This window comes from Dermacentor variabilis, chromosome 2 (genome assembly GCF_050947875.1).
Source record: "Dermacentor variabilis isolate Ectoservices chromosome 2, ASM5094787v1, whole genome shotgun sequence".
NCBI lineage: Eukaryota > Metazoa > Arthropoda > Arachnida > Ixodida > Ixodidae > Dermacentor > Dermacentor variabilis.
This window is the reverse complement of record NC_134569.1, coordinates 110,947,422-110,975,180: the sequence shown is the minus strand read 5'-3', so window position 1 is coordinate 110,975,180 and position 27,759 is coordinate 110,947,422. Positions and strand designations below refer to the sequence as shown.

At 43.1% G+C, this 27,759-nt stretch overlaps 1 protein-coding gene across 1 annotated transcript in view; it reads right to left on the bottom strand.

The window, feature by feature from the left end:
• The window catches only part of Utx (Utx histone demethylase), a 132,216-nt gene extending 112,168 nt beyond the window's left edge, over window positions 1-20,048 (bottom strand). Inside the window, exons 1-5 of the mRNA XM_075681700.1 lie at window positions 19,864-20,048; window positions 19,231-19,297; window positions 15,919-16,192; window positions 14,747-14,796; window positions 14,462-14,520 (exon numbers count right to left, since the gene is read on the bottom strand). Of these exons, the coding sequence (XP_075537815.1) occupies window positions 14,462-14,520; window positions 14,747-14,796; window positions 15,919-16,192; window positions 19,231-19,297; window positions 19,864-19,940 (527 nt within the window). The 5' untranslated portion in view covers window positions 19,941-20,048. The remainder of the gene's footprint in view (window positions 1-14,461; window positions 14,521-14,746; window positions 14,797-15,918; window positions 16,193-19,230; window positions 19,298-19,863) is intronic.
• Between the last annotated feature and the right edge of the window lie 7,711 nt (window positions 20,049-27,759).

Sequence of the window (27,759 nt, the reverse complement as noted above, 5' to 3'; positions counted from 1 at the left end):
TTTCTCCAGCTCCTATAGTCCGTAAACGTTTGACGCCGACTGTACTATACGTATACCCCGCGAGAGCTGTGGCATTAACGACTGGGTGGTCGGACCCACTCCAGCCGCGGTCATCCGAGATGTTGATGTCGCGTGGCCCAGATTGCGCGCATGACCGAAACATTGCCCCACTTTCCGCAAAATTGGCCGCACCAATTGCTTTGGCACGTCTATTTCTAGTCGATAACTATTCTGGTTCGGTAATAACGAATGCAATTGTTCGAGCACGAGATTGGAAAGGATGATTAACGTCTGACCACCAGCATACATGCCGCGAATCGCACCTACAACGACACAACTGACTGGCCAGCGGCGTTCTGGCCACCCTAACTGCGCTAATGTATTAAACTACAGCGAAACCCTGAAGCGTTTAGCTCGGCCCCAAATCCGATGCTGCCTATTCAAATACATGCAAAACACATAAATGCTTTTTCTGAGATAACCCCCGGCCCGATTTTAATGAGATTTGCGGCATTTCAGAGAAAAGGTGAAACTCTAGTGACTGTCGGAAGCGATATTTCGGTTTATGGCCCTGAAATTTTTAAAAACAAGAATTGCTGAATATAGTTATGTTCGAAAAACACAGAAGCACGAAGTTTACAAATCCTCAGCTCTGCACCAAGAACAGATATCGCAATTCTGTAAATTGCATCCGTCAGAGCAGCTAAAGCGGACAAATATGATGCATTAATTTGAATCTTGCGTGAATTTGTTACAACGTTTACAGACATGTTGCGAATCTGCTGTCCACATATTATTGGTGTATTTGAGAGTCACGCTTAGTAGAACAAATGTGTCCGCTTTAGATGTACAATTCGATTCAATTTACAGAAGTGCAATATTGCCGAGTTACAGAGTTGCAAACTTGATAGTTTCGTTTTCTGAAAGGAAAGCTATTTTTTAACAATTTTATATAAAATAAAATAGGTAATCGCTACCAGAAGCCACTATATTTTCACTTTTTTTTCCTCTTTAAGTGCAACAAACCTCATCAAATTTGGTGCAGTGATTGCCAAGAAAAATTAGTTATGCTTGCGCCAAGACTATAAGTACGAAACTTGAAATTTGCTCAGTTGACTTTTTTTCCGTTCTTGTTGAAGACGTACCGACGACGTCCTCATAATTCCGACCTGGATCATGAAATTTAGAAAATTAAGTGAGCTTCATTTGCTCTTTCCTTACTAGTGTCCTTTCTCTCTTTCTTTTTTGTAAACATTTTATTAGTTTCTGCGTCTCTTATTTTACTAATACAGCTCAACTCGATTTTCTCTTCAGTGGTGCTTAAAAGGCGAGGCTATAAGAAAGACAACGGAAAGAAGCTGAGCGAGGAGTCGCAAGTGATAAGAAAGTTGCTTTACGTACAGAATGCGGTGACCACCACCACAGGACGGCGCAAGATACCGCCCGTGCCCCCGTTTGGCTCTTCTGTCTCTCATATCGATTGTGCTGTAGTAACTGGTTTGATTACACGGTTGAATGTCCCAAAGAAGCTAAGCTAGCAGGGGGAGGGGGGGCGGCTCTTATTTTCGATAGGCCTGGGGTTCTCGCATTACGCACACCGAAATGCGGCCGCCGCACGCTCCGTACGAATATATATATATATATATATATATATATATATATATATATATATATATATATATATATATATATATATATATATATATATATATATATATATATAAAACAATCTGCACTTCCGACTGTTTGTACGGTTACTGCAGAAACTCCCTAGTGGGACTAATTGTCAAAATTTAAATGTAATTGTGGGGTTTTACGCGTCAAAACCACGATATGATTATGATGCAAGTCGTAGTGAGGGACACCGGATTAATCTTGGCCGCCCGGAGTTCTCTAATGTGCACACAATTCACGGAAAGTGGGCGTTTTTTGCATTTTTTCACCCCCAGCTAAACGAGACCACCGCGGCCGGAATCTGATACCGCAACCACGGGCTTAGCAACGCAACGCCATAGCTGCTAGGCAACCACGGTAGTGGGATTTGTCACCATTTGTCCTTATCCTCCTTAGAATCACGACGAAAGATTGCTCTAATCTGCTGATTTCATAAAATAACAAACCGTAAGCACAAAACCGCCCTCGCTTTCTCCCCAACCGTTACGAACGTCTCGCCGTTTGCACAACAACCGCTCCTTCAAACGTATCTTTGGGCACACAAACGCCTTCAATTCATTCAATTCAATTCACTAGTAATCGAACTATGGAATAGTCTCCCTGATAATGTTGTCCACATTCATCACCCTGTTAAGTTTCGTGATGAAGTAACCGCTATTTTTTCGTGACCAGTTGCTTTCACTAATTTTTCTCTTAATTATGCACACGCTTCTCGCCAACTTCTGCATTTGGCAATAGCAAGAGGTGTACCGTTACATTACTTTTGTAAAATTTGACGGGGTTAAATGATATACCCTTACATTGTGTATGTCGCCATTCATTCCCATAGTGTGTATCACGTTCCGTTAACTATTATGTAACGTCCCCTCGTGTTATGTACCTTAGTATAAGTCTCTTATACTAGTTATCTCCTTGTAATGCTTCCACTTAGGAAGACATACATTGTATAATCCCTCCCCTATCACACAATACTCCTGCTGGAGCCTGTGAGGTTTTCTAAACAATAGTGCGTAAGCATATATGCGCGCGCGCACTCTCTCTCACACACACACACACACACACACACACACACACACACACACACACACACACACACACACTTATGCACTATCTGACAAATCCCACTACCGTGGTGGCCTATAGCGGCTATGGCGTTGCGCTAGGGTCAGTTCCAACAATCAAACATAAATCACGCGCCACGTCACGTGAGAGGCACGGCGAGCGGCGACAGCTTGATCATTCTACAGTTGAAACTCGATTTAACGAAGTGATGACCACACTAGGAATTATTTCGTTAAATCGGGAAGCTTGCAAAATAGAAAAAAGGTACTTTTTCGGTCCTTGTAACATAATTGTAACGCAGCGACACGCAAAAGCTACCGCGGCAAATGCGCGTTTGCCGCTAATCCAGCCATCTGTTGCGTAAACCGTGAAACAACGAAAGCAACCAGCGCCTTCCTTACCGAGGCGGCGTTGAGTCCGCAGTTCCGTGCATGGGCGCGGCGTGCAACCTCGTCAAAATAAAGTTAAGGCAGTGAGTAGGGGCGCCTATGGACGCTTTAACGCGTTAGCTTTAGAGCGCACGCTCGAAGAAAAACCCGCCTGTGTCAAAATGTGAAAGGAATCGCCGCTTTCGTTTTAACTCATTTATTTCAGGAGAAACTTCGTTAAATCGAGTTCGGCCAAGTTGGTTGCGTTAATTGGGGTTGATGACAACGATGAACCCTATGGGTACCTTCCGGGGAATGGAAATTTCTTCTTTAGATCCAGTTTTAACCGCATGTTGTGCTTGAAGACGAGTCGCGAGATTATCGGGTGATGTCACGCCTGGTTGTGCATGCGAGACAACGCGCGCTCACTGCGTTTGGACTTATCCCAACTCACGGCATTCCAAACGGAAATAATTCTGGCGCCCGAGGCGCTTATTAGTGTAGTCCCGCACTGATGCGATTATCTTTTCTTTTTTTTCACAAGCCGACGCGAACAAATTCCGCACGCGATTCTCTCAGAAACTTCATTGTTTGGGCAAATGGAAGAGGCCTACCTGCGGTTTGTTAGGTTCCAGTAAGAAACAGCTAGGTCCTGCAATTAACATTCGCGTTCCTCGTACGTCACGAATGTTCGCAGCGTTGTCAGCACTCATTTCACAGACAGCAAGCAGACACAGAACACACGAAACCCGCCGTGGTTGTTCAGTGTCTGTGGTGTTGGGCTGCTGAGCACGATGTCACGGGATCGAATCCCGGCCACGGCGGCCGCATTTCTATGGGGGCGAAATGCGAAAAAACCCGTGCACTTAGATTTAGGTGCACGTTAATGAACCCCAGGCGGTCGAAATTTCCGGAGTCCTCCACTACGGCGTGCCTCATAACCAGAAAGTGGTTTTGGCACGTAAAAACCCATAATTTATATTTTTAACACATCAAAGTCACTACTAAAGCCCCTCCATGCATCAGCTCAGGGCGGTAGTAGAACAGAGGCGCTTTACTGCTACAGAGCAGTCACAGTACGAGGCGTGAAATCAGAGCTCGCAGTTCTACTTCTTGAAGGAGCTGGTAGCCTTGCTCGAACACAGTGCTGTGCTTTTACTGGAATATCACCCGCCTTGATTAAAGTGATTGATCAATCAATCTCTCTCTCTCTCTCTCTTCCCGTGCTTTAGCTTTGTTCGGTTCAGCGTCCAGCACACGACCTACTGTATAAAGAGTAACCACGACCCCTTATACAGTACGTCGTGGTCCAGCAGCTAGCTCTGCACGGCGGCTAATACTTGCGGGCGAAAGCCACGTAGCGCCATCTGCCCAAAGAACGTCGAATATGCACAGCGCGCGTACTCTCGGACCACCGTGCTTTGAACCTTCTTAAAACCGAGCTACGTACTCCCAATGCTACTTTCATACCGTTCGGCAGTGTGGATTCGATGCGTATCATACGCAATGCTTTATGCTGACAAATTGTGGTTTGCAAAATACCCTTTTAACCGCGTCTTCTTTCCTGAACTACCCAGGTGAAAATGGGCTGTCTTACTCGATTACTGAGCACTCATTCCCATTTGTACATTATACATCATAAGCCAAGAAATGGTCAGCCGTATAAGCTGTGAAATGCGCAATAATGCAGTTTAACATGACACTTATTCTTGCATAGGAACGCTTTCAGTCAGCATAGGAAGGTTTTTAGTAAGGCTAACTGTTCCACATGGTCACCTAGTACCAAACTTCCTCATAATTACGCAGCAGCAATCAATGTGTGGCTTTCTTGAATACGCTGACATTAATGTTATACATCGCAAGGCTTATAACTACGTGAATTACTGGACAGCTATTACTTTTGAGCATGTAGCCTTGTTGGTTAAATAGGACAACCAGTAATGTGGTGCCCAGTGTGCTAGACACATTGAGCAAGCATCAGAGTCACGGTTGCTGCCACTTTCTAGCGGAACATATAGAGGATACATTGAACGGTAACTGTATGTTTGCCTTCATTCCAAAAACTCAGAGCGCCTGCTGGAAGTGCGTGACTTCATACAACTGTTGCATCCTAGGTGTCATACGTACCCAAGCATAGCATGTTCAGATGTAGATACACAAGTCCTCAGTTATCATCTGCACAATATAGTTCTTGCCTTCTTTTGCAGTACTTTATATACTGATGATTATTTCAAAGGTCTGGGAACATGCTGCTGTCTCAATTGACAACATAATTTCTCTACTACAAGCAACACGTGCATCAAGTCCCACTACTAGTGCAGTGCTGTAAGCCTTGTTTACGCCCCACTCACCTAGACTGCCGACTGAAGTCATCATGAACTTGTCGCACTCCTTCATAAATAATGCCAAGATGGCTTCACGAGTTCCCGCAATAGTACAACCTTAAATACACCACCTGTCAACAAATATTCCTCACCAACATAAATGTGTGCTATCACAGGTTTCAACAAGCAGTTGGTGGGAACAAAAGCCACAGAAGCTTCTCTGTTAATGAATGCACAAAGGAGCCAATTAATTGATGGATAAATGAATAACTGAATGAGTCTTGTGAAACATAGCAGCAATTACTGCCTCTACTCATTGCCCCTTCCTGCTTTTTAATCCTGCACAGAGCCAGGACAAGACAAGCCAGTGACAAGACTAAAAAATCAAGTCTATGCCTTCTCTCTCAATCAAGGAGCCTCAAAAAAAGTTAATATTAACATGTTTCGATGATGAAAGTAGGTAAAATCACTTTCACAGCAACCTATCTACAAGCAAAAATGCCTTTCTAGCAGAAACAGCTGCAAAACACAGACTCCGAGTTGCCACAATGACAAATGCTCAGTATGCTCCAGACAAGCATGGCTGAACTTGTGCCCCCCTTCCGTGACAACGAGGAGTGGCCAATGGACTCCTCCTCCAGCTCGGACATGCTATGACAAAGACTGATCACACAACTCAACTTGGTAGACGAAAGCTGGGACAAAGGAGATCAGCACAAACCAGGGTTTTTGAAACTTAAATTGTGGAGTTTAACGTCCCAAAACTGCACATTGGTTTATGAGGGATGCCATGATGAAGGGCTCTAGATTAGTATTGATCACCTGGAGTTCTTTATTGTGCACCTAAATCTAAGTAGTACACGGGTATTTTTGAATTTTGCCGCTACTGTAATGTGACAGCCATAGCCGAGAATAAAAATCATGATCTCGTGCTCTGCAGAAATGTCATAGCCCATGAGACATCGCAGTAGGTCCAGGTAATTTATGAATAAAATTTTCTCTCCCTCTGACTTGTGTTTCTGTGACAATACCAAAGCATGTGGAATCGGTGATCTGTGACATTGGTTCTATTCCCAACTGCCTTTTTCTTTCTTTCATCATACTACTGTGCTCACACTTTTTATCATACACTGTGCTCCACTTTGTTCATTCTTTAAGCCTGCAACCTATGCCAAGAGAGGTTATTAAAGATGGTTCAAGGCCTAAAAGTGCTTAGAGCTAACCACCTGCGCACAAGTAAACCTGAAAAAAAATAATAATAAAAGAAAAGACAAAGAAATTCCATACAAAGATGCGTTCAAAACAGCTGCACTCGATTCTCTTGTACTGCCGAACCACATGGTGACTCACAATGACATTGCTATGCACAGGTGTTCAAAAAAGCAGGTGCTGAAAGTAGTTCAACATGCAAAGGCAGCACATGTGAAGTGAAGCAAGCAGCAGTAGTGACTAAAAGGACCACATTGTCTGCGACAGGTTAATGATGTGTTGCAGGCATGTTGGATTAAAGAAGTAGTGACATGACAGTTGAAACCTTGAAACGCTAGCAAATATACCAGCAAGCCTCAGAGCACCCTATATAATTTAGTGCTATAATAGAATTTTTTTCAAACCAGTTTCAGTTTATAGTGTCAAAGGAGATGACTGTCCCGACGCAGAACGTGGTCACGTGGGAGCAGGGGGGGGTGGGGGGGTGAGGGAGTATTATGCAACTGTTCACCTAGTGGACATGTTCATTTCATCCACTGCTAAAGTGCTGGTTGGCTTGGAGCGCCTGTCTCCTTCAGACAAATACCCCAACCCAGCCAATTAGAACTTCAGCAGCAGACAAAATGGGCATGTCCACTAGGTGGACACTTACAGAATACCTCCTTCCATGAAATAATAACATTTTGGCATACACACCGCATCACTCATTGGTCTGATAGCCTGATGTAGCTGTACAACAGGCCACCGAGCAAAGTGACGCGAGTGTCAAAATAACGTGATGTCCTGCTCCCAAGTGACCACCTTCTGCATCATGATGTCAGGACAAGATCATCTCCTGAGAAACTAGCCTGACACTTGTTTGAAGAAATGCTATTATAGTAAATAATGTAGAGTGCTCCCAAGCTCACCAGTATTTTTTGCCAGGGTTTCAAGGTACAGAACCTTCATAGAGAAAAAAAAAAATTTTAAGTAGGAAATGTCATGGGATCACTCCTTTAATGATATGGCATTTGCTACAAAGGAAGGCAAGGCCAGAAACGAGCTGTAGACATTGTAGACATGTCGAACCATGATAAGCAAGAATAATTATTAAGAAAATGTGACCTACATGTTTGTAACAGCACACCCAAGACAAAGACAACAGAAGGAATAAAACGACGACCTTCTGTTGTCCTTGTCTTGGGTGTGTTGTTACAAACCTAACCATGAATCTCAACCAACTGGCCCAACTTGCCAATCTGATACAAAGTGACCTACGACAAGTGGAGAGAGCCTTGAAAACCCAGTGTGCAAATTTAGCTTGGCTAATACAAGCAACAGAGAGCATGCCAAGAAGTGGCGATCAAAAACTGCTGAGAAACACACAAAGCGAATGGATAAATTTTCTTCACACACAGGATTTTTTAGAAAGAGCAATATAGTAGCTGGCTAAGAGGCATATCCTGCAGCGATGGCTTAACATATTTGAGGTAAATGACACACAGTGTTATATTTTCTACTGCTTAAAAGCTAAGAAGTCATGCGGCCCTAACAATCTTCCAAATGCATTCCTGCTTCCTAAATTCCTTGTAAACATTTTCGTGATGTCATTTGCTGGGCAAGCTGGTTCATATTAGTGGCAGCTTGACGCATGTTCTGCTGGTTCAATGTCAGGACCACCATTTTCATTAAATTACAAGTTTCAAGTCCAGCGCTTGTCCTGTGCAGTTCTTTGTCTTCGTGTGTTTCTGCTGGTTTTATTCACCCACTAATCATTTTTGTTATCTACAGAAAAACTACCTGATGACTACAGGACAGACAGAGTAGTTTGTCCTTAACCCTTTCAGTGTCACTGACAAACTGGTTTGTTTTTGCATTTCTGTTCCATCGTGTCACTGACATCAGATAGGAACGTGAGGACCATACATGACCAGCCATTTGTCATTATCCTTGTTGTTTTTTCCCTTCTGCATAACCAACAATTTTGATTTTCAAATACTGTTGGCCATCTTGGCCGTAACAGGGTAGGTACAGGAAGTTTGCACATAACGGAAAAAGTATGAATACATTACAAAACATAAATGGAACATGAAGCAATGAATGTTAGAAATAACCACCAAAACCAATAAGCAAATGCAAAATACAATACTTTGGCAAAGAAATACGTGTTTGTAACATGGTGACAGTGATATCACAAGCAGTATGAAAGAAAGACTACAGGATGTATTCTAGAATAGTCTGACGTTTGCAGAACACCGCTATGATTCAATTTCATAAAAGGTTTTTAACGCGTTCCTCAAAGCCTTCAATGCTAATTGATTGCAAAACGGACACCTGGAAACTATTCCATTCTTTAATCGTGTGTTGAAAAAATAAATAAGCGTACATGTCCAGATATGCTAATGGCATTGAGAAAATGCAATGATTGTTTGACCTGACGTTTCTAGCCTGCCTGGAAGCAAGATAGGGTGTGGTTTCAATATTGAAGTGGCTTTTTGATAACAAGAATTAAATCTAGCCAATTTTCGGCGTTGAGCAAGTGTAGGCAAATCAAGCAATCGAAGAATTTCAGAAACAGGGTCAGAATGATAATACCAAGAAAGAATGAACCTTGTGGATTTTCTCTATCTTCTCAATGCGATTTTTTAAGCCTGATTGAAACGGATCCCCCCCCCCCCATATGACACTGGCTCACTCTAACCTCTGTCTAATGTAAGTTAAGTATGTAAGTAGCTTAACGGGTGTGGTTGCTAGGTTTAATTTGTGGGGAAGGCAAAGGAGTAAACCGCTCTGTTCGTTTTATAATATCCAAGAAAAACAATGCTGGGGGTGCGCCACCTTTGAAAAAAATCGACACTGATAGGGTTAAACGGACCGACAACCACCTAGAACGTCTCGCGAGATGTTGGCGGAAATGAGAAGACTATAATTTATAGTGATAAGATCGAGCATGCTGCGCAATTTAAGTAGGAATTGTAATTTTAAATTGGTGCAGAAAGTCGCAAGAGACAGCACATGATGCAAACTGGTGATGAAAACTCGGTACTTGAGATGTATAGTCAGACTATGGTACATAACTCAGCTGTTAGCAAGTGCCACATACATATTGTTTAAAATCACAGTGTTTATATATCATATGTGTTTTCACTTTATTCTATGTGTATTACAAAGTAAAAAAGTTCACACTAATGAGTGGTGCTGCATTCGTGGCAACAAGTAGAGTGCCAGAGCATGGTGTCTTTCACTGCATAGTAGCTCACACAAGTGCTTTTGTACGAGCGCAAGTTTGTTGTGAGCGAGTACCTCGAGTTCTGTGGATTCCCTGTGAGATACAAAATGCCAGTGACAATTATTGTGCTGTAGATGGGTGCCAGCACTACAATAAGTTGGTTCGATTCAGAAACGTAGCACGACACCACAAACAAAAAGGTACAGATGATTCCGGTTGTGTTGCGCTGGGCTGCACCCACTCGCTGCAAAGGTGCAGGGTGCGCACCCTGCACCTTTGCAGTGCTGTATCTTGGATAGTTGAGGGCCGAGGTGCTGAAGGTGCAAGGACTCTTGGTTGAATTGAATAGACAGCACTGACATATCCTACACTTAGCTTGGCTTGGTTAAAGAAAAGCCCTGTTCGACAAGGCAGTTCGACAGGAAAGCATGTAGCTGTTGTTGTATAAATAATACAACACTTCGAAAAATACGAACAACAAGAACATCGACTTCATAAACAAAGTATTACTTTCTTACAGCCAGAGCCACATACAATCACTATCGTGCTCAAGTATCACTGTTTCCAGCATGTTTCCAGCCTATGACTACATCCTCACTGCAGATCGAAAAATTCCAATAAAAATGTAATACCACGTTAACACTGTATGATTGGACACCGACTGATAAGCTTTCCGTTGCATTAAAGAAAATGGGTATCATAAAGATTGGTGGCCAATCCCTTAAAGGGGCCCTGAACCACTTTTTATCCAACTGGACGAAAGCATTTGAGGTGAAAATAGGCTATTTCAGAAATACTTTGCCGCAAAAAGTACTTCAACGGGTTCAGCAGAAGCGAAATTATTAGCGATCAAACACGGCCTCTACTGTGCTCCCATTCCTTCTTCAATGCCATGCACTGCAAAGGCTAAAGCGGAGTGGGGCATGCCTGCAATGCTCTGCCTTTTAAATGTAAACGTGAAGCACTGTTCAAGTTTCATTTCGCATGTTAACGTAGGCGCGACAACTTCCGATTTTGGTGCCTACGACGTGTTGAATGTAACCCAAATGCAGTTGTCCTCCACGAACCGCAGAGCGCTTACCCAGTGGACTCGTGGCGGCAGCCCGCAGCGGCAGCGGTATCTATGCTACGTAGCAGACCACAGCTACCAATAACAGCTGCGCATGGAAATCCACTTTATTACGAAATACAGCGCTTAGAGGAGACAGAGGAGCAGGCTTCTGTTGAATAGAGAGTGCGGTTCAGAGAAAGGTGACTTCATGTGCCGCTTGCGAGCTCCACACACCATGTATGAGAGCAAAACTTGGCTGAGATGTTCACAGCAGCATATGCTACCTGTGGACTATGTTATTTCATGAAGCCCAAGGGCCCCTTTAGGAAAAAACATTATGCGGACCCCAAACATTGTGGCAACGCATTAAAGCAACACTTCCTTTCGTGTTTGCGAGGGACACTGTTTTTGTTTTGAGACCACTTAGAAGTATAAACCACATGACAGAATTGGACATGTTTTCACAGGGAAACACCCCGCTCAACGTAATCTTGTGGAGTTCCAACATGACAGACACATCTTACAGAAACCAGAGTCAATCGCACCCATTACACACCAGGAAAAGGGGAAAAAGGAGGAAAGCTAGAAATTAGCTCAAAGTAACCATCTGATTTTTCTATTATCAAGTTGGAAACTTTTCAAGCCCATTGCCGCGTATGTTTTGTCAAGCATGATACACATTACTGCATTCCTGTCATTGCGCAAGATGCAGATGTGTTTGCGATATCCGAGGGTTCATGCATCCTGAATGTTGTAGCCGCTGATAGACCCATTTACATCAGCGTGTACGTGTGAGAACAATTAAGCACATTCTCGACCATGAGTGGATATTTCATTGTAATCTAGAATGCACAATGACACCTGTATGGACAAGGGACAGCTCGACAGCCGTGGGATTGATCAGATGACCAACAAACGTGCTCACTGCTATTGCTGCTGCCAAAGTGCAACTATGCTTTAACGACACAAGTTCACCAAAATAAACAGTTTGCTCTTTCTTCTGCTTGTCTCGTGCCTCTTCACCGTCACTACCAAATGACAATGTGGTGCCAAATGAAATGAGTGATGATTTGGACATGCGTTATTCCTTACAAGATTTTAAAAATTAAATTATGGGGTTTTACGTGCCAAAACCACTTTATGATTATGGGGCACGCCATAGTGGAGAACTCCGAAAATTTGGACCACCTGGAGTTCTTTAACGTGCACCTAAATCAAAGTACACGGGTGTTTTCGCATTTTGCCCCCATCGAAATGCGGCCGGCGTGGCCGGGATTTGATCCCGCCACCTCTTGTTTGGCAGCTCAACATTCCTGACAAGATTCTAACACACATTTAGAAAAGGGCATTTAACAGTCACTCAGTTAGCAAGAACAGTCTGCTTACTTGTATCATCACTTGATTATAGTGGCTAAATACGTACGACTAAGTTTTAGCAAAACGTTTGGCTTTGTACTTCATGACCAATGTATATTTAGACTCGAAAACCTTGGCTTGTCAAGGAGATTATTATCATAGATTCCTGCATATTTAACTAATGGCAAACAATTGTCTTAACAACTTATTCCATTTGTACAAGATGTGGGAAATGGTGATAAGCAGAAAAAAAAGGCCCTTCCTTGTGTCTTGTGTGAAACAACCTTTTATTGACAAGTATGGCCTACAGGCAGCATAACAGACAAAGTGCCGAGTTTCGGTATTGAGCATTAAGTTTCTGGCTAAATGTCTTCCGTCAACACTGAATGAAAGGCAGCAAGTGTCATTTGTTTGTTAGAGCAGGAACGCAAGATGAGTAAGAAGTTCGGCATGTGGCACTTCCTTTTGAGGCGACATGATCAGAGAAGACAGACTAGCGCAAGATGTCCGGCTGCAGTAGTGTCACACATGTGATGTGACAATGTGATGTGATGTGACACACGCCTATGCAAGCGAAATTTACGCCTATGGTTCACATATGACGAAAACTGTCCGAACCAATTCCAAACAAACCCACAGGCAGCTTGGGGTGAAGCCCAATTGCAGTTTTCTGCCTGGTGTTTACCTCATATTGCCAACAAAGCTTCTGCAAAATATTTTTCATTTTTGTTAATTATGCTTATTCAGTATGTGTTTTACACATTTAGATCGAAAATAAACATTCTTGGGGGGTATTTTTATGTGCTGTCATTAAAGTGTTAATATATCTATATACACCTACAGTCTAGGGTCTTCACTTTTATAGGAAGTTTCAAGCTACAAGAATGTGGGAGTTGCTATCGCTAATAACATATCTTGGTGCATCCACACTGATAAGATCTTCCTTTTCTAATGAACTTGCTCTTAACCCCGGTTAGTACCTGTTATCTTTAGCATCTAGACACAGCCGCCACTATTAAGCCGCATTTCCTGTCATGACAGTCCCCCAGAACTGATATATTAAAGTATGCTGTTCTTCCTCCCCCCTCCCCCCCCAGGACGATAATAGAGTGGATTGGACCAAATTTACAAATAGTTCATGCTGTGTAATGTCTACAATACGTATTGGCAGTATTTTCTATTATTAGATACCCTGCTTATACCTATGTAGGGTTTGCAGTATGCAATAAACAAAAATAAATTTTTCAAAGAATATATGCAAGAGGTACCACTTAATGAACAAAACAAATAGACTGAACCTGTATAAACAAATGTATTTTCAAACTGAAGTAGAGCTCCAAGTGCCACTGAGCGCACCTCAACAACTGACTTCTTTCATGAGTCACAAGATTACTTGTATGGATCTACTTGAGAGAGGCACATGGCAGTGTCGTGTAGAGAGCAAGTCAGTGTGGGCACTTAAACTGGTGTTGAAGACAAACCTATGTGCTTGAAACAGCATTGCACAGCATGATGTTCCACATAGCCTTTCCACACTTTATGACCATTCATTGTCCCAGCAGAGTAAACACTGCAAGATGCCGTGTGCTTGAAAGAAAACCTTTCGGCCCAAAGAAATCGATGAGCTGCAGTTTTGCGCCACCACCATGGAGACGCTCCACCCTATGAAAAAATACTTTTATACTGGCAGAATTGGCGATTCCTCTGGCTCTGACTCATTCACTGTAACAGAAAGAGGCTCTCACAGTGGAGCTGGCCACCTTCTCAAGAACAACACCGTCCTTGAGATGTACAAAAGGTCACCTTTGTCAGCTACTGCATTACCAGCTGTGGCTTCTGAAATGCATACACAGGTGCTGCCACTCTCAGAGCCTGTGTGACGAGCAAAACCCTGCACAAACTGCCAAGCACCAAAACTAGGCAATAGCACATCGGTTAGAACATCCAGCTGACAAGTGCATAATGCAGCAAAGCCAGAGTTTGATCCTCTGTGGAGCTGATGGGGAATCTTCTTTCTTTGTCTTTTATGTGGCGGGGGCGAGGCTGAGGATAAGACAGTGGCCTTACAGCAAACACAAGGTAATGAAGATGGCGTAACAGAAAGGATGGACGGACAAAGCGAAACTAAGTTCGACCTGTTTAACGGCCGGTTCGTTAAAAGGCCAGTTCACACCTTGAGCTTTTAATATGAGGAGGTACTGTCACTCACCATTGGTAGGCACTGTAGTGGAAATAAACAAGGCCCAAACCATACAGGAAAGGCTCATCCTGGTAAAAATAGAGTGGCAAATGGCCAGCAAGAAAATGACTGTTACCACAGATAGGCATTAAGGAATGTAGGTCATGTGAGCAAGCACTAAATGTCATCTCTATCATAAGCTCTATCTCTATGCTCTATCTCTATCATTCATAAGCTGCCACCAAGATGTCTGCACAAGAGATAGTAAGCAACGGCAGATTAACTACAATCACATAATAATTGTTGTTTACTTACCTTCCAGTGGTCCTCCTTCATTGCATAGTACTTCTGATATGCGGATAAGGCTGGAATAACAAATTGAAATGTTAAGAACTTGACTTGGCAAAGCTCACTAGCAGGACACATAAGCCAGAAACATGGCGCTGTTGTGATCAGGCAAGTAGGGTCACAGCCCTAATTCGCCAATAATGACCCATCTCCATTCCTAGGCGGGCTAAGACAAGCAAGAATTTTTTCACTTCATGTGACTGTAGCAGAATGCTACAAGGGCAGCCAAATGGGCTCCTTGCTTAGTCAACTTGGTGTTGTCCTGAAGAAGCAAATCAGGACTGCTATCAGACTGACAAACAGTTTGTTACAAGTGCACAGCATAACCAAAGCAGGATGCATATCCTTCCGCAAGCTCACATGCAATGCATGGTAATTGATAATCATATGAACAGACAAACCAAGAAAAGCAAAGGGTAAATTACTTGTTTTTAATTGATATATAAATGGTAAAGTGGAATGAAAGTGGTAAAAGCTCATTCATTTATACCAAGGGCCTCAACTCCAACAGCTTTGATGCCTTCTGGTAGCATACGAAGGTTTATTGCCCACTTGCCTTCTCCTAGGTTCCCATACTATGTTATGCCTGCAGTAGAAGGGATGTTCTCCATCTGCCACCATGGCCACGAGTTGTGGTGCTGGTTAGCACTCCCAGGGCTACATCTAGTACACATATAATACCCACGAAAGTGGATGGGAAAAGAGCACCTCAGTATCTTAATTTGGTAAGGGCATCACATGCATAATGCAAATATGTGGCTTTGGCCAAATCCCACCAGAGGCAAGTTGTTTTTTGTCCGCCTTTTTTCATTTCTCTATGTTATCTCTATATTTTTAATTAAAAAACAAGTAGTTTAACCTATGCTTCCTTTGGTTTGATTGTCTGTTGGCATCATACGTTTGATTGTCTGTTGGCACATGCTCAGTGACTGTTGGCATCAGACGATTGTATATAACAAAAATTGGGCGACTCAGTTTCCCTACTCCTTCATGCATAGTAACTGGCAACTATTTTTAATAGTTGAGGTTCTGGGGTTTTATGTGCCAAAACCACAATATAATTTGTTGGGGTCTCTCACGTACTCTTGGGACAAAGAAACGACAACACAGCCCACTTATTCCCAAGGCTTGATACACACCTTTTGCATAGTCTTCAAGCAAGAGCTGGAAGTGGCCCAGCTTGCAGTAGGTCTTTGGATCAAGCTCCTTAAGTGCAATGGGTGCAGTAGGTTGGAAGCCCAAACGGTCATGGACACTGCTAGTCACACCGCCACTGCCGCTGTGATCTACGGGTGGATCAAAAGCAGGTACTGTCCCTGCTGAGGCAGGACTGGTAGTATCAGCATCGCCTCCCTGGGGACGCTTGCTTCGCTGATGGTGGGCTATCAGCACTTGCTCTAGATGTCGAACACCCTGTAAAGAGAGGTCACAATCGCAAACATTTTTTGCAGGAATTGTGAACTGGTGTCATACCCCGTCAGACAGACAATTTCAATACAGTTTGAACAAGCGGGCACTGAACGTTATTTTCCTTAATGTAAGTTTTATCAGGCATGTTCACTCTCTCTTTGCCAAGTCACACAGGAAAGTGGCACAAGACAAGCAATGGTACTTGCAATGCCAACACAACATGCTTAGAGAGCTTGTACTCCTAAATTCCAAATAATTAGCTGCACATACACAAATCCAAACTTTCTCCTTGCATGCGACATGAAGCACTTAACTATCAGTGCATCAATTAAAACGAGGGAAGAAAGCAACAGCTACTTGTGACTACAATTGTCACCTGGATGGTTTTCCATTAGCATGTCTGGCTTTTTCCTCAAGGTGCTGGCTTAAAGCCAATGTCTGCATATCACTAGCAGGTTCTCTAGTTCTTCCTGTAGACCCTTTTCGCGGTGATCCTGTGGGTGCTGCCATGTTTGATCACGTGGTGGCACATCCATTGCATGCCTCAGCTGCCTGCGTGTTTACAATGGATGTACATGACGCCCGGTGTGGCTCAGCAAACTTCTGTTTTGGGAGACATCGTAGACTGTGACTGGGTGGACAGCAGGAAGCTTTGGCCACAGCTTCAGAGAACATGTAAAAGCACTTTCAGAGCTGATTAAGCTATGTCCAAATGGCGCAAGCAGTGTATATGGTGCTTGTAGCAAAAACGGCACTAGAAATGCATTCCAAGCTATCCAAGCTTTCTGCCTGTGAGACGAATCAGAATCAGCATGTCTTGCTCTTCGTTCTTTATTCGGAAAATACGTTGAAGCTGCGGCGTGTCCCATTTCTGAATCAGTAAAATTCCTCGATGCAGTCACTATGTGATTATTTTCTGTCTAATCACTCATGGGTGTGCTCAGTTACGTTATATTTATTCTTGCTGTGCACAATGCTTGGAATCAAGCTTTCTTGTACGTTGTAATAGTTTGTAGCAAAGAAGTATTATCACTAGTAACTGGCTTCAGTGTACGGTCACGAAACATTCAGCTTCAACCATTCATGTGCTGCCTGTGTAGTCAGTCATTTGTTGCGCGCACATAGTGCAAGTTCATTCAAGTGTCTGCCCATTCACTTGTTCTTGATATGTTGACGATAGAGTGGGCATAACTTTTCATGTGAGTTGGGGTTAATGCGTGCAGATAAAGTGCAAGAAACTTACTATGCAAGAATGCAGCACTACTCTCTCTGTCACTGCGTGAAAAGTGGTACTCATTGTTGCTGACGTTCCGGGGTTGAAATCCTTCCTTTCAAGGTTAGCGATACAACACTGCCAGATGAGTGAATTTTTTTTTATCCTCAAGGAAAGTCGCGCATCCCAAAGGGCTGCCAACACACGCCGTCCTTATATGGCAGTGGTCTGTGAACTGGTCATACAGATTCATTCCATTCCTTAATATGCCAGTCACTATTTTTGCAGCCAACTATGGCACATGTCTTCAATCCACCGCTCCACATTTTGCAGCATGATTGGAACAAAGTGTTTGCGAAGACCTAGTTGCATTTCCAACAGCCGATCACACAAAAGAGCGGTAATGGTTTCGGTTTGGTTTCGTGCGCTGTCACTGAGGCAATGTGCGGTGCACTGCCAAGAGAGCCACAAAGTTTCTCTGGGTCAAACTGCTCAGAGAAAAGGTTCAATAGCAGCAAAATACAACTTGAATTGCAAGTCCAGCAGTGTTGATGCCTTCAGGTAGCATGTGTGACGTTATTAACCAGTTGCCTTCACCCAAAAATATCCCGTACATGCGACACGACAAAAAAGGATGTTCTACATCTGCCATCAAGGCCCTGAGGCGTGGCGCTGGCTAACACTCCCAGGTTTAGTTCTAGCAGATAAACAAATACCACAGCAAGTGGATGAGAAAACGGCACTGCAGTAGCTCAGTTGGTAAGAGCATTACACGCGTAATGCAAAGACATGGGTTTGTGCCTCACCTGCGGCTAGTTGCTTTTTCAGACAGTTTCATTTCCATTAATTTATCATTTCTTTCATTCAATTAATAAGTACATGTAATTTCCCCCTATGCTATCCTTGGTGCACTCGTTTGCTGGCTTATGATAAGTGCTCTGACGGGCATTCATACCTAGCAAACAACTGTTGCAAGCACATTCCTTCCTAATTTTTAAAAATGTTCACTATTAAGAAATTGTAGTGTTATTTAAAGACTGCGCAGTCCATTTTTTTGCCTTTCATTACCCTTTCGGAGCTTTCTCCGATGAGTCCAAGCACAACTTCTCTATGCTTCTCTATGACATGTCTCCTTGGCAGCGACCCAATGTTGGCACTTACCACATCAGCGTGTGTGAACAGTTCGGGCCACACAAGCGAAATAGATGCACAATGTTTGCTCTCCTTCCACCACACAACCCTGATCAATGAAAAAGAAGCTCAGCAGGCTGTTAGCTTTTCCTGCTGGCTTTTTCTTTATTTTAAGTGTGTAGCTAATTACATACTGAGCCTTTCAATAAACTTCAATCATGCAAAGTTAGTACTCGGCATATCGCCAATCTATTTATTATCATTTTTGTTTGTATTTTTGCATAGTATTAAAGCGAAAACATGCCTTCGTCCCCTCCATTCTCGCATTTTATTTTTCACGACAAAAGTGGCAACCATAAGCACGATGACGAGAAATAACAGAACGTTTAGCAATTTTAGGCTCCTCCGATAGGCACACAGTCGCCTACCCAACCCCACCCTGCCCACTGCGGTATTACTAGAAATAAGTTATACCGGTGCCACACGCCGCACTTTGGCTCCGTTGCGCATTATGCGGGACGGAGCCAATCACGGTCGAGAATTTCGATTGGATCGTGCTTCATCACGGTCGAGAATTTCGATTGGATCGAAAGTGGCCGCGAGTGCAGTTTTGCACGCACGAGTCTCAAAACTCGAAACTGAGTCCTAACATGGATTATGCCCTGAAAAATTCAAAAAACTTATGCAAAGACAGTACCTTCAAAATTAGGGCCTTCCTCTTGAAGTTTTCGGGAGTGTTCAGCTTCCAAAATCCAAACAGGCGGCTGGAATAACAAGGGCGACGCTTTCAGCAACGGTGTCAGTTTTATCGTGTGGTGTAAGCTTTGACAACCAGTTCAGGTGCACACGACGATCGTGTCAGAAGTGTTCGTGGCCTTAAGGCACTGCAAATTTAAGATTACTACACTCGGGAACTCTTAGTGCCTTCGGACCCGACACCAACAACGCTCACGTGCGCTATTCAGTGATATTTAACACCGCATGGTTTAGGTACTCGCCCTATAAATTAGTGTCGCTATATCAAAGTTTAAATAATGTGGTCGTCACACAAATGAAGAGAAAGAAACTGTCACGAGAAACTACAAATGCTTTCCCGTTACTCTTCCGGAACTGCAAAAGCAAGAACCAGGAAGCGATGTGGCCGTCCCAGGATTGTGTAAAACGATCAGTAAAAGCAAGAAAGACATCCAGATGAACGGCTTTACATGATAATCAGAGCCAACTAAAGTCTTATTAATCAACAAATGTCCAATTGGGCAAGGGTTTCATCGTCGAGGGGCGTGTATGTTGTGAGCAGCGCAAGCGTTTCCCTAACCAAACACGAACTTACCTGTCAACTTCAGCCAATATAGCCAGTTCCTGAGGTGTCAAAGGCACTGTTACTACTTTATCCGATTCAGGCAACATTGTTAGTAGCCGAACTAGACCAGAAACTTTTTAGTTTTTCAGATCGGGGGCTCAGACACCACCACAAAACAAACTCACGATGCCATCAAATAAAAAATAAAGAAAGTGAGCAGGATTGAGGCTTGGACTGGCTTGGCCAGGCTTCGCTACGCTCACGCTTTCAACAGCGTTAGGTGACGCCCACTAAATTATTAAGTGCAAATTTTGAAGGCTATGCTTTTGCTGGTTCCATGCTGCCAAAGTGATTGCAAGAGCCGAAAACACGGCATAGACGTCGGATTTTGTACACTACTTATATGGTCACTATAGATGATGTCCAAAACCCAACGTCTCGGACGTCTTTTATGGCTCCCGAAATCACTTCCGCCGCATTCAACCGACCTTTCTAATCCGTATTTTAAAGCAGAGGGCGCCACCCTATGGAGAGTTATACCATACCATATGGTTATACTAGGAGAATGCCAGCAAACTTGAAAGTATTCTATCAGCAGACATAGACAAAGCGGCAGGAAGGTGGCTGGACTAACAACTGATCTTCATTCATAAAAACTACGACCCCCAAGTCCGTACTGAACATGCGCAAGGTATAAGATAACAAAAACACGATCAACACCTTATCTATACACGTCTACCCTGATCAAGAAATGTTTCTTGTTTTGTGTATAGATTAAGTGTTGATCGTGCTTTTGTTATGTTGTGCGTTGCGCATGTTCAGTACGGACTTGGGGGACATAGTTTTCATGAATTAAGTACAGTCATAGAATAAAGAACCAACTGTACAGTTGTTTGTCCAGCCACCTTCCTGTCGCTTTGTTTATGTCTACTTTTAAATAATAAAAAAAGACTAAAACATTTAAAATACGAATCCTAAGGGATATGCCTTTGGTGGTTGAATGTACCGGAAGCAATTTTAGAAGCGGAAAGTATGTCATACGCGTCGGAGAGGATTGTTTCATTGTTTGAGTTTGTTTTTAAAGTAGCGTGATGTGCAGTTTATACTGGTTTGTACTGTCATTTATACACTGAAATTTTTATGGTCTTTTTTATTACACCTTCTATATTTAATTCAAAGAAAAGTCTGAACCTGTGCAAACAAAGAAGATCTGTGCCTTCCTCCATGATCTGTATTTTAGCGGTCGTACTGTTACGGCTACTAGAATGCTTTGTACTGTGGAGTATGAGCACAATTATTGTAGAAAATTCTATTATGTGCACCACGATGCGCATTATAAGTAATGTCCGCATTCAGGCACCATAGAGTGGCGTCCTCCAGTTTTATAACACCAATCTTAAAGGCCACGCTTTTGATCGTTGAATGTGGCGGAAACGATTCTGGTAGTCAAACACATGTCATATACGTTGGGTTTTGGGCACCGGGTGGGTGAATGGATAAAGCTGAATCCTTTAAATCAGGCGGCGGCTCACGCCACCTAGCCATGACTAGTAATACATTTCATGCTTAGTGGAGGGTAAAATTTAACTCTTGCTTTGATTTTTACCATCAATGAGATAACTTCCGGCATTTTGACGGATAGTGGCGTCCTCGTGCGGCTTTCAGTAGAAGTGTGCCGTGAGAGCCGAGCAGACGACGAGGAATGATGCGCAAAGTTTCAGTGCCGTCGCTACATAACTTTTTCCCTTCAACGGGGGTAAACCACAGAGATTACTGTCACTGCGGTTTAGCCTACGTCATTATCGTTGTCAGTACGGCTGGGATGTGGTCCCGAATGTGTATTGCACATGCAATGGCACATGATAATATCTGCAGGATAATGCGACTTCGTTTTGTCGGGTTGTCCAGCCAGCCGTTACGTCTACTTGGACATTGAAGATATTAAAGCAGCTCTCAACGTGTACTACAGTGTGCTAGTACACTCTAACACGAATCTTTTCAGCGAGCTCAGTGGGCGTCGCTGTGGAGCATAATCCCCGATGGAGCATTGCGAGCGTATGCGAGCTAAAATGCAACAGTTCGGAAGCAAAGAAAGACTATCGATTTCCTAGTGTAGATGGTGAAAAGGTGTACACAACAAGAATTTCACCTTTAAGTAACGCTTTTGTAGCACCAGCGACAATCTGTGACGTGACAGCGCATAATGAAACAGCTGGGCGTAAAGGTTATGGTTGGAAACAATAAGGTTATTGGAGCAGCACGGCTAAGCGGACGTACTTTCGACCTCATCCTCCACGGAGGAACGATGAATCTGCACTGCATTAAGTTGCAAGGAATAGCTCCAGAGTCCTGTTATGTTGTTATATGCGGGCTGACCATGTTTAAGCTTTCCGGAATTTTTAAACATCGCCTGCGGCAGATAGGAAAATTGGGGGGTACATACTAAGGCGACGTGGAAATAAACACTTGGTGAGAGGGTAAAAAAGAGAGGTGAGTAAACAATAACAAAGCAAGCGCTAAGGAGCTTAAGGAGCTAACTTTAGCACTTGCTCTTTTCCTTCTTACTCCCCCTCCTACCAACTCTTTATTTCCACGTTGCGCAAATAAGTACCCCCTTGACTTGAACCAATTAGCCCAGAGACATATTCAACTCAGATAGCATAATTATTGTCCTTGAGCTGGATTATTCAAAGAAGCGGACATTACTAGCACAAGAAATGGAAACGCATAATCAACTAATTAGAAAAAGCTGACTAACAATCTTCTTAGTTAATTATTTTACGGCACGTATTGGAATTTTCGAATCGTAGCCGGTCAGTTGCAAGACGTATCCACATGAAATGAACCTGCAGGATGGCGCCAGTTTCGATGCATTATTTTCCAGTGTGGGACGAAATACAAGCATGTTCCAGTTACTTTTGCGCTTGACTGCGCAAAAAGCGTTTTGCTGAAAAGGCAAGTGGAACAACTGCATTCTTACGGCGAATTTGATGGCGCATGTATCCAAACTGGTGTAATTCTGGCAATTTATTCCGACTGGATACACCTTGCAAACGCACTGACAATTCATAAATTGCAATATGTGCCGTAAAGTAATTAATTAGGAAGCTAATTAGTGAATTCATTGAATTTGTCGAATTTGTGTATTGGTTTCTCGTGAAATTAATTTCCGCCTCTCTGAATAATCCAGCTCAATGACCATAACTATGATATCTGCAACAGGTGACTTTAAAAAATTCTGGAAAACTTAAAAATGATCAGTATACTATTAGACTAACCTCCACAGTGTTGTAGACGTACGTGCTAGCCTATAAAAATGAAGGTAGAACTGAAATAAAACATGAGATAAAATATTTATTTGCATATGTGCTCTAGTAAGCGCGGTTCTGTTAGCGTCAAGGTCAACGTCTATAGTATTTTGCGTGCAAGTACCTACGTATCTATAGGCAGGTTGGCTTTCAGAAATAAGCGTTGGTTAAAATATGCACAGTTACGTACAAACGAGTCTATACATACTGTAACTTTTGCGTATTTCCTGAGAAAAAAAGAAAGACTGCAGACGTGTGACTTATCAGAATCACAACCCGATTTCCAGCGAAGCTGCTTCTTTCGAGCAGTTGCAACAAAAACTTCAGTTGCCTGCAATTAAAGAACATACTTGAAAACGTTGTCTGTATGACTTGTTCGGCTTCAAACGAACGAACGAACGAACCTAGCCAGCATACAACGTCTTAGGGGACTTCACAAAGAAATTTTACAAATGCGTTAATTAATCCACACACCTTTTACTTTGCGGGAACACTAGCCATAACGTTGCACTATTTTCACTAAATTTGATCTTGGTGGTCTTTACAGTTCCCCGAGAGCAGCAGGTTAAACCCAGCGTTGTTCTTAAAATAAACTTAATAATAACACTCCACGGATGGCCTGCATACGTAATTTACTGCCGAGGCCGTAATTCGACCACACGCTTTGAACTTCGTTTACACATTACCTACAACGTTCCTCTAACCGAGCATATGTACCGAGGAAAACTACTATGCACCTCGTGTAATGCCAGGAAGAGAAAGAGACGGAGGGTTAAAACATTATCCCCAACGCTTCTAATAATCCAGGAAGGTTAAAGTTTCGTCAAGCATTGCACTTCTATAACATGACCTTCATTTCCCAGAAACATAACCTTGGTGTCAAATAGAGTTATATCGGAACACAACCCTCTTTATTTATTTATTTGCTTTTTCGAAGGCAAATTCTCCGAGCATTTAACTTTGCACTCAGAATTCCTTATATATAGCCTTCCCCCTATTTTTGCTAAATCTGACTTCGGCGGCATTTGTGGTTCTGGTATGGAAATTGTAGGAAACGGATAGGATGACACTCGTAACGGTCTGTATAGCGCTTTCATAGCGAAAAATGCCTCAACAGACCCACCCACTTCGAACTTTGCCTACGCATCACCCATTACGTGGTCCTTACTTTCTACCAATTACAGAAGCAAGTTGCCTCGCTTGGTTCCCCCGAGTACACCGGGTGAACTTCGTATATGACGCATAAAAAATACCGGAAAAAGCGCGGGTTCAAGAGTTATTTCTACAAGGCTCCTAACCAAGTAAGTAGCGTCAAAATTTCGGGACGCATCGCATTTTGAGATGCCTCCAGTTTCTGGTACACGGGAAAATTGCGCAACGCGGATTTATTTCCGGACAGTGGGAGACGTATCTGATAACGGCAGCGCGACGCTTGCCAACACTTGTTTCATACTTATTATTTTCTTCAAAATTTGTATTTCATATACGCGCATTTCACTACGCACACAGATTCACTATATATAGTGTCCCACCAACTGTTGCTAAGTTTTAACTTGATAATTGTAGTTACGACTGCATAAAAACATTTCCGCTGCTCGTAAAAAAGTCAATCGCGTATATGCTTTGGAGCGCTCCAACTCGCAATTTCTTGCACAGAGCATAAGCAACCGAAACGCTTTCAATTTTGCCTACGAATGACCCATGACGGGTCGCTTATTTTCACAAAATGCCAACGTCATGTAACGTAGAGTTCTATCGAGACAGTGGGAAACATTTCGAGCGCATGTTAAAGGAATTTTTTTTGTTTGCTGCCGTCATATTTAATTAAAACGCAGGCACTTCACTTGCCACACGGATTCGCAATAGTTCTCCCCACATGTTTGGTAGACTTGATTCTGGCGGCGTTTCAGTCATGCCAGGGAAGCGGGCCGTATTTTGCGCCGCTCATAAACACACTCGTAACACTCCGCGGAGCACTTGCGCATGCGTGATTTAATGCAAAGGTCACATTTAGCCCACATACTTTGCACTTTGCCCACACATCACTCTTTACCGTGGCCCCTATACTTTCAACAAGCACAAACCGGGTGCCTTATTTAGTTCACCGAGGTCACCGGGAAACGTCGAATGTAGCGTGTGGAAATACCGAAAAAAGTATAGGGTTCAAGCGTTACTTGTAAAGCTCCAAATGGAAGGCAGGAACGTTAAAGTTTCGCGACACATTGCATTAAAGACATAAATATCGTGCATAGCGTAGTTCACCTAGAAGACTCGGGAACAGCAACTATAAATGCCGCCCGTGTACAAAAGAACGCATAAAAAATGGGGAGAAGACGAGTATTCAGTGATTATTTTGAAAGCACATAATTAGCATAGACACTTGCAAACTTTGGGTACACACGTCACGCATAGAGCGGCCCCAATTTCCTCTAAATATGAAACATCTGCCGTTTATGGTCCTCTCACGGAAGAGCGAAAAAAAAAAAAAGCGTTTCATATAACGCTTACAAACGCGGGCCGGAAACGTGGGTTTAACGATTTTCTGGAAATGACTCGGCGCCTTACCTGATAATAGGTGGCATGCATTTTGTGGCGTTCCGTGACATCTTCGCTTATAGATCCACAGAAAATGATTTGACAATTCATGATGGAGGTCATCGTGAAGCATTCAACGACAGACTTTATTTTTTCGTAAAAAAAATAAAGCCTACACAGCATGTCGAAAAACAAAAAAAGAAGAGAATTTCCCATGACAACATGACTAGCCCTTACTTCAGCGGCATCTATAGGAACAGAAAAGTTGTAAGAAAGGAAACCAAATCTACCGTGTGTTTCCTAAATATACAGGAGAGCCAGGTATATATGCGCGACTCAAGCTAAACCACTGGCTCATTTGCGCGGAAATTTTACGCAGAGATAGCAGATTCCGGTATAGTTAACTTTATTTTATCGCGTTTGCGTACGCAAGCGTGTAATTGGCCATACTGTACGGTATATATGTGTCGGATAAACGCGCTATTTCGCACAAAACCAGGAACGACTTTCGAAATGGGACGGAACACACACCGCACCGAGCGCGACGTTACACACACACACACCGCTCATTACTCGCGTGTTTCATCCACGAACATAACCATTAACTCTTGCGTGGGCACAGCAACCGACAGATTGACATCATGGCGCCGCTAGATCGCGCGAGCGGCGTATAATAGCAAGAGCTTGGTGGCGCAACCCACCGCCCCGTTCCAAAGGGAACGCTCATAGCATCCATCCATTCATCCATCCATCCATCCATCGGCGTTCAGTCGTTCGGTGGCTCGAACACAAGGCAAGTAATCAGAACACACGTGGCACCGAGGTGAACCTATACCGGAAAATGCTATCTCCGCGCAAAATTTTACGACGAATGAACGTGCCAGTGGTTTAGCTTGAGTCATGCATATATACATACACCTGGCGTTCATATATCTAGGCGACACGCGGTATGTGTATATATCAACAACGTGGGGAACACAGTGTAAAATAATTTACACCCTTCAAAGTGAAAAAGGGTGTAAATGTGTCTATAACTCACACTCTTAGGGTGTGCAAAACGAGAACAGGGTGAAAGCAGAAGCCAACGTGTCGACAAGTGGACTTGTCTTCTTCAAGGCTCTTAGGATGTGATTTATATAGCAGACACGCTAAGGGTGCTAGTTATAGACCCATTTACGCCCTTCTGACTTTTAAGGGTGTCAATTATTTTACAGTGCGGTACAGGAACACCAAAATGAATAGTACAAAAGCAGAAAAACACGAATGTAGGGAAGGTACACACACATGTACACACACACGCGCGCGCACAGCGAATGGCACAGCGCCAACTCTCAAAACAGCACGGTGTGCTATATCGGCTCTGTACAGAACCATCGTGCACCGTCTAAGCGATTTGCAAAGCGCCGAAACGACCTGTGACCAGTGGTCAGAGGTGCGGTTTTTCGCGGACGTTCTGTGCCTCGCAAGGCGCCGACGCTGAGACGCGCATACGTGTCACCACTTCTCGGACATGTCTGCGCCGCGCCAGGAATTCAAGTGTGTATATATATATATATATATATATATATATATATATATATATATATATATATATATATATATATATATATATATATATATATATATAAATGGCGAGATCGTTACCTAACCGCGAATTTGCGCATCACGGAAACGAACCCGGTTGCTAAAGAGACATTAAGGAGCAACACTTAATCCCTTTAGCTATGGCAAGTTGTTCTTTTCAAATTCAATTTTAGTTCACCTAGCGAGGGAGAAAGAAAGAAGTTCGTTATTACTCGGTAAAAAAAATGAAGGAAGAACTTCCCTTCATCGAACTCGGCACAAAAAAAAACGAAGCACACACACACACACACACACACACACACACACACACACACACACACACACACACACACACACACACACACACACACACACACACACACACACACACACACACACACACACACACACACACACACACACACAATAATAATAATAAATGTGTCACGGTGGTGGAGCAACTCTGTTTTTCCTTTGTGCCTATCTTTCGGCTTAATAAGCGTTCTCTCAGATTTTGAAA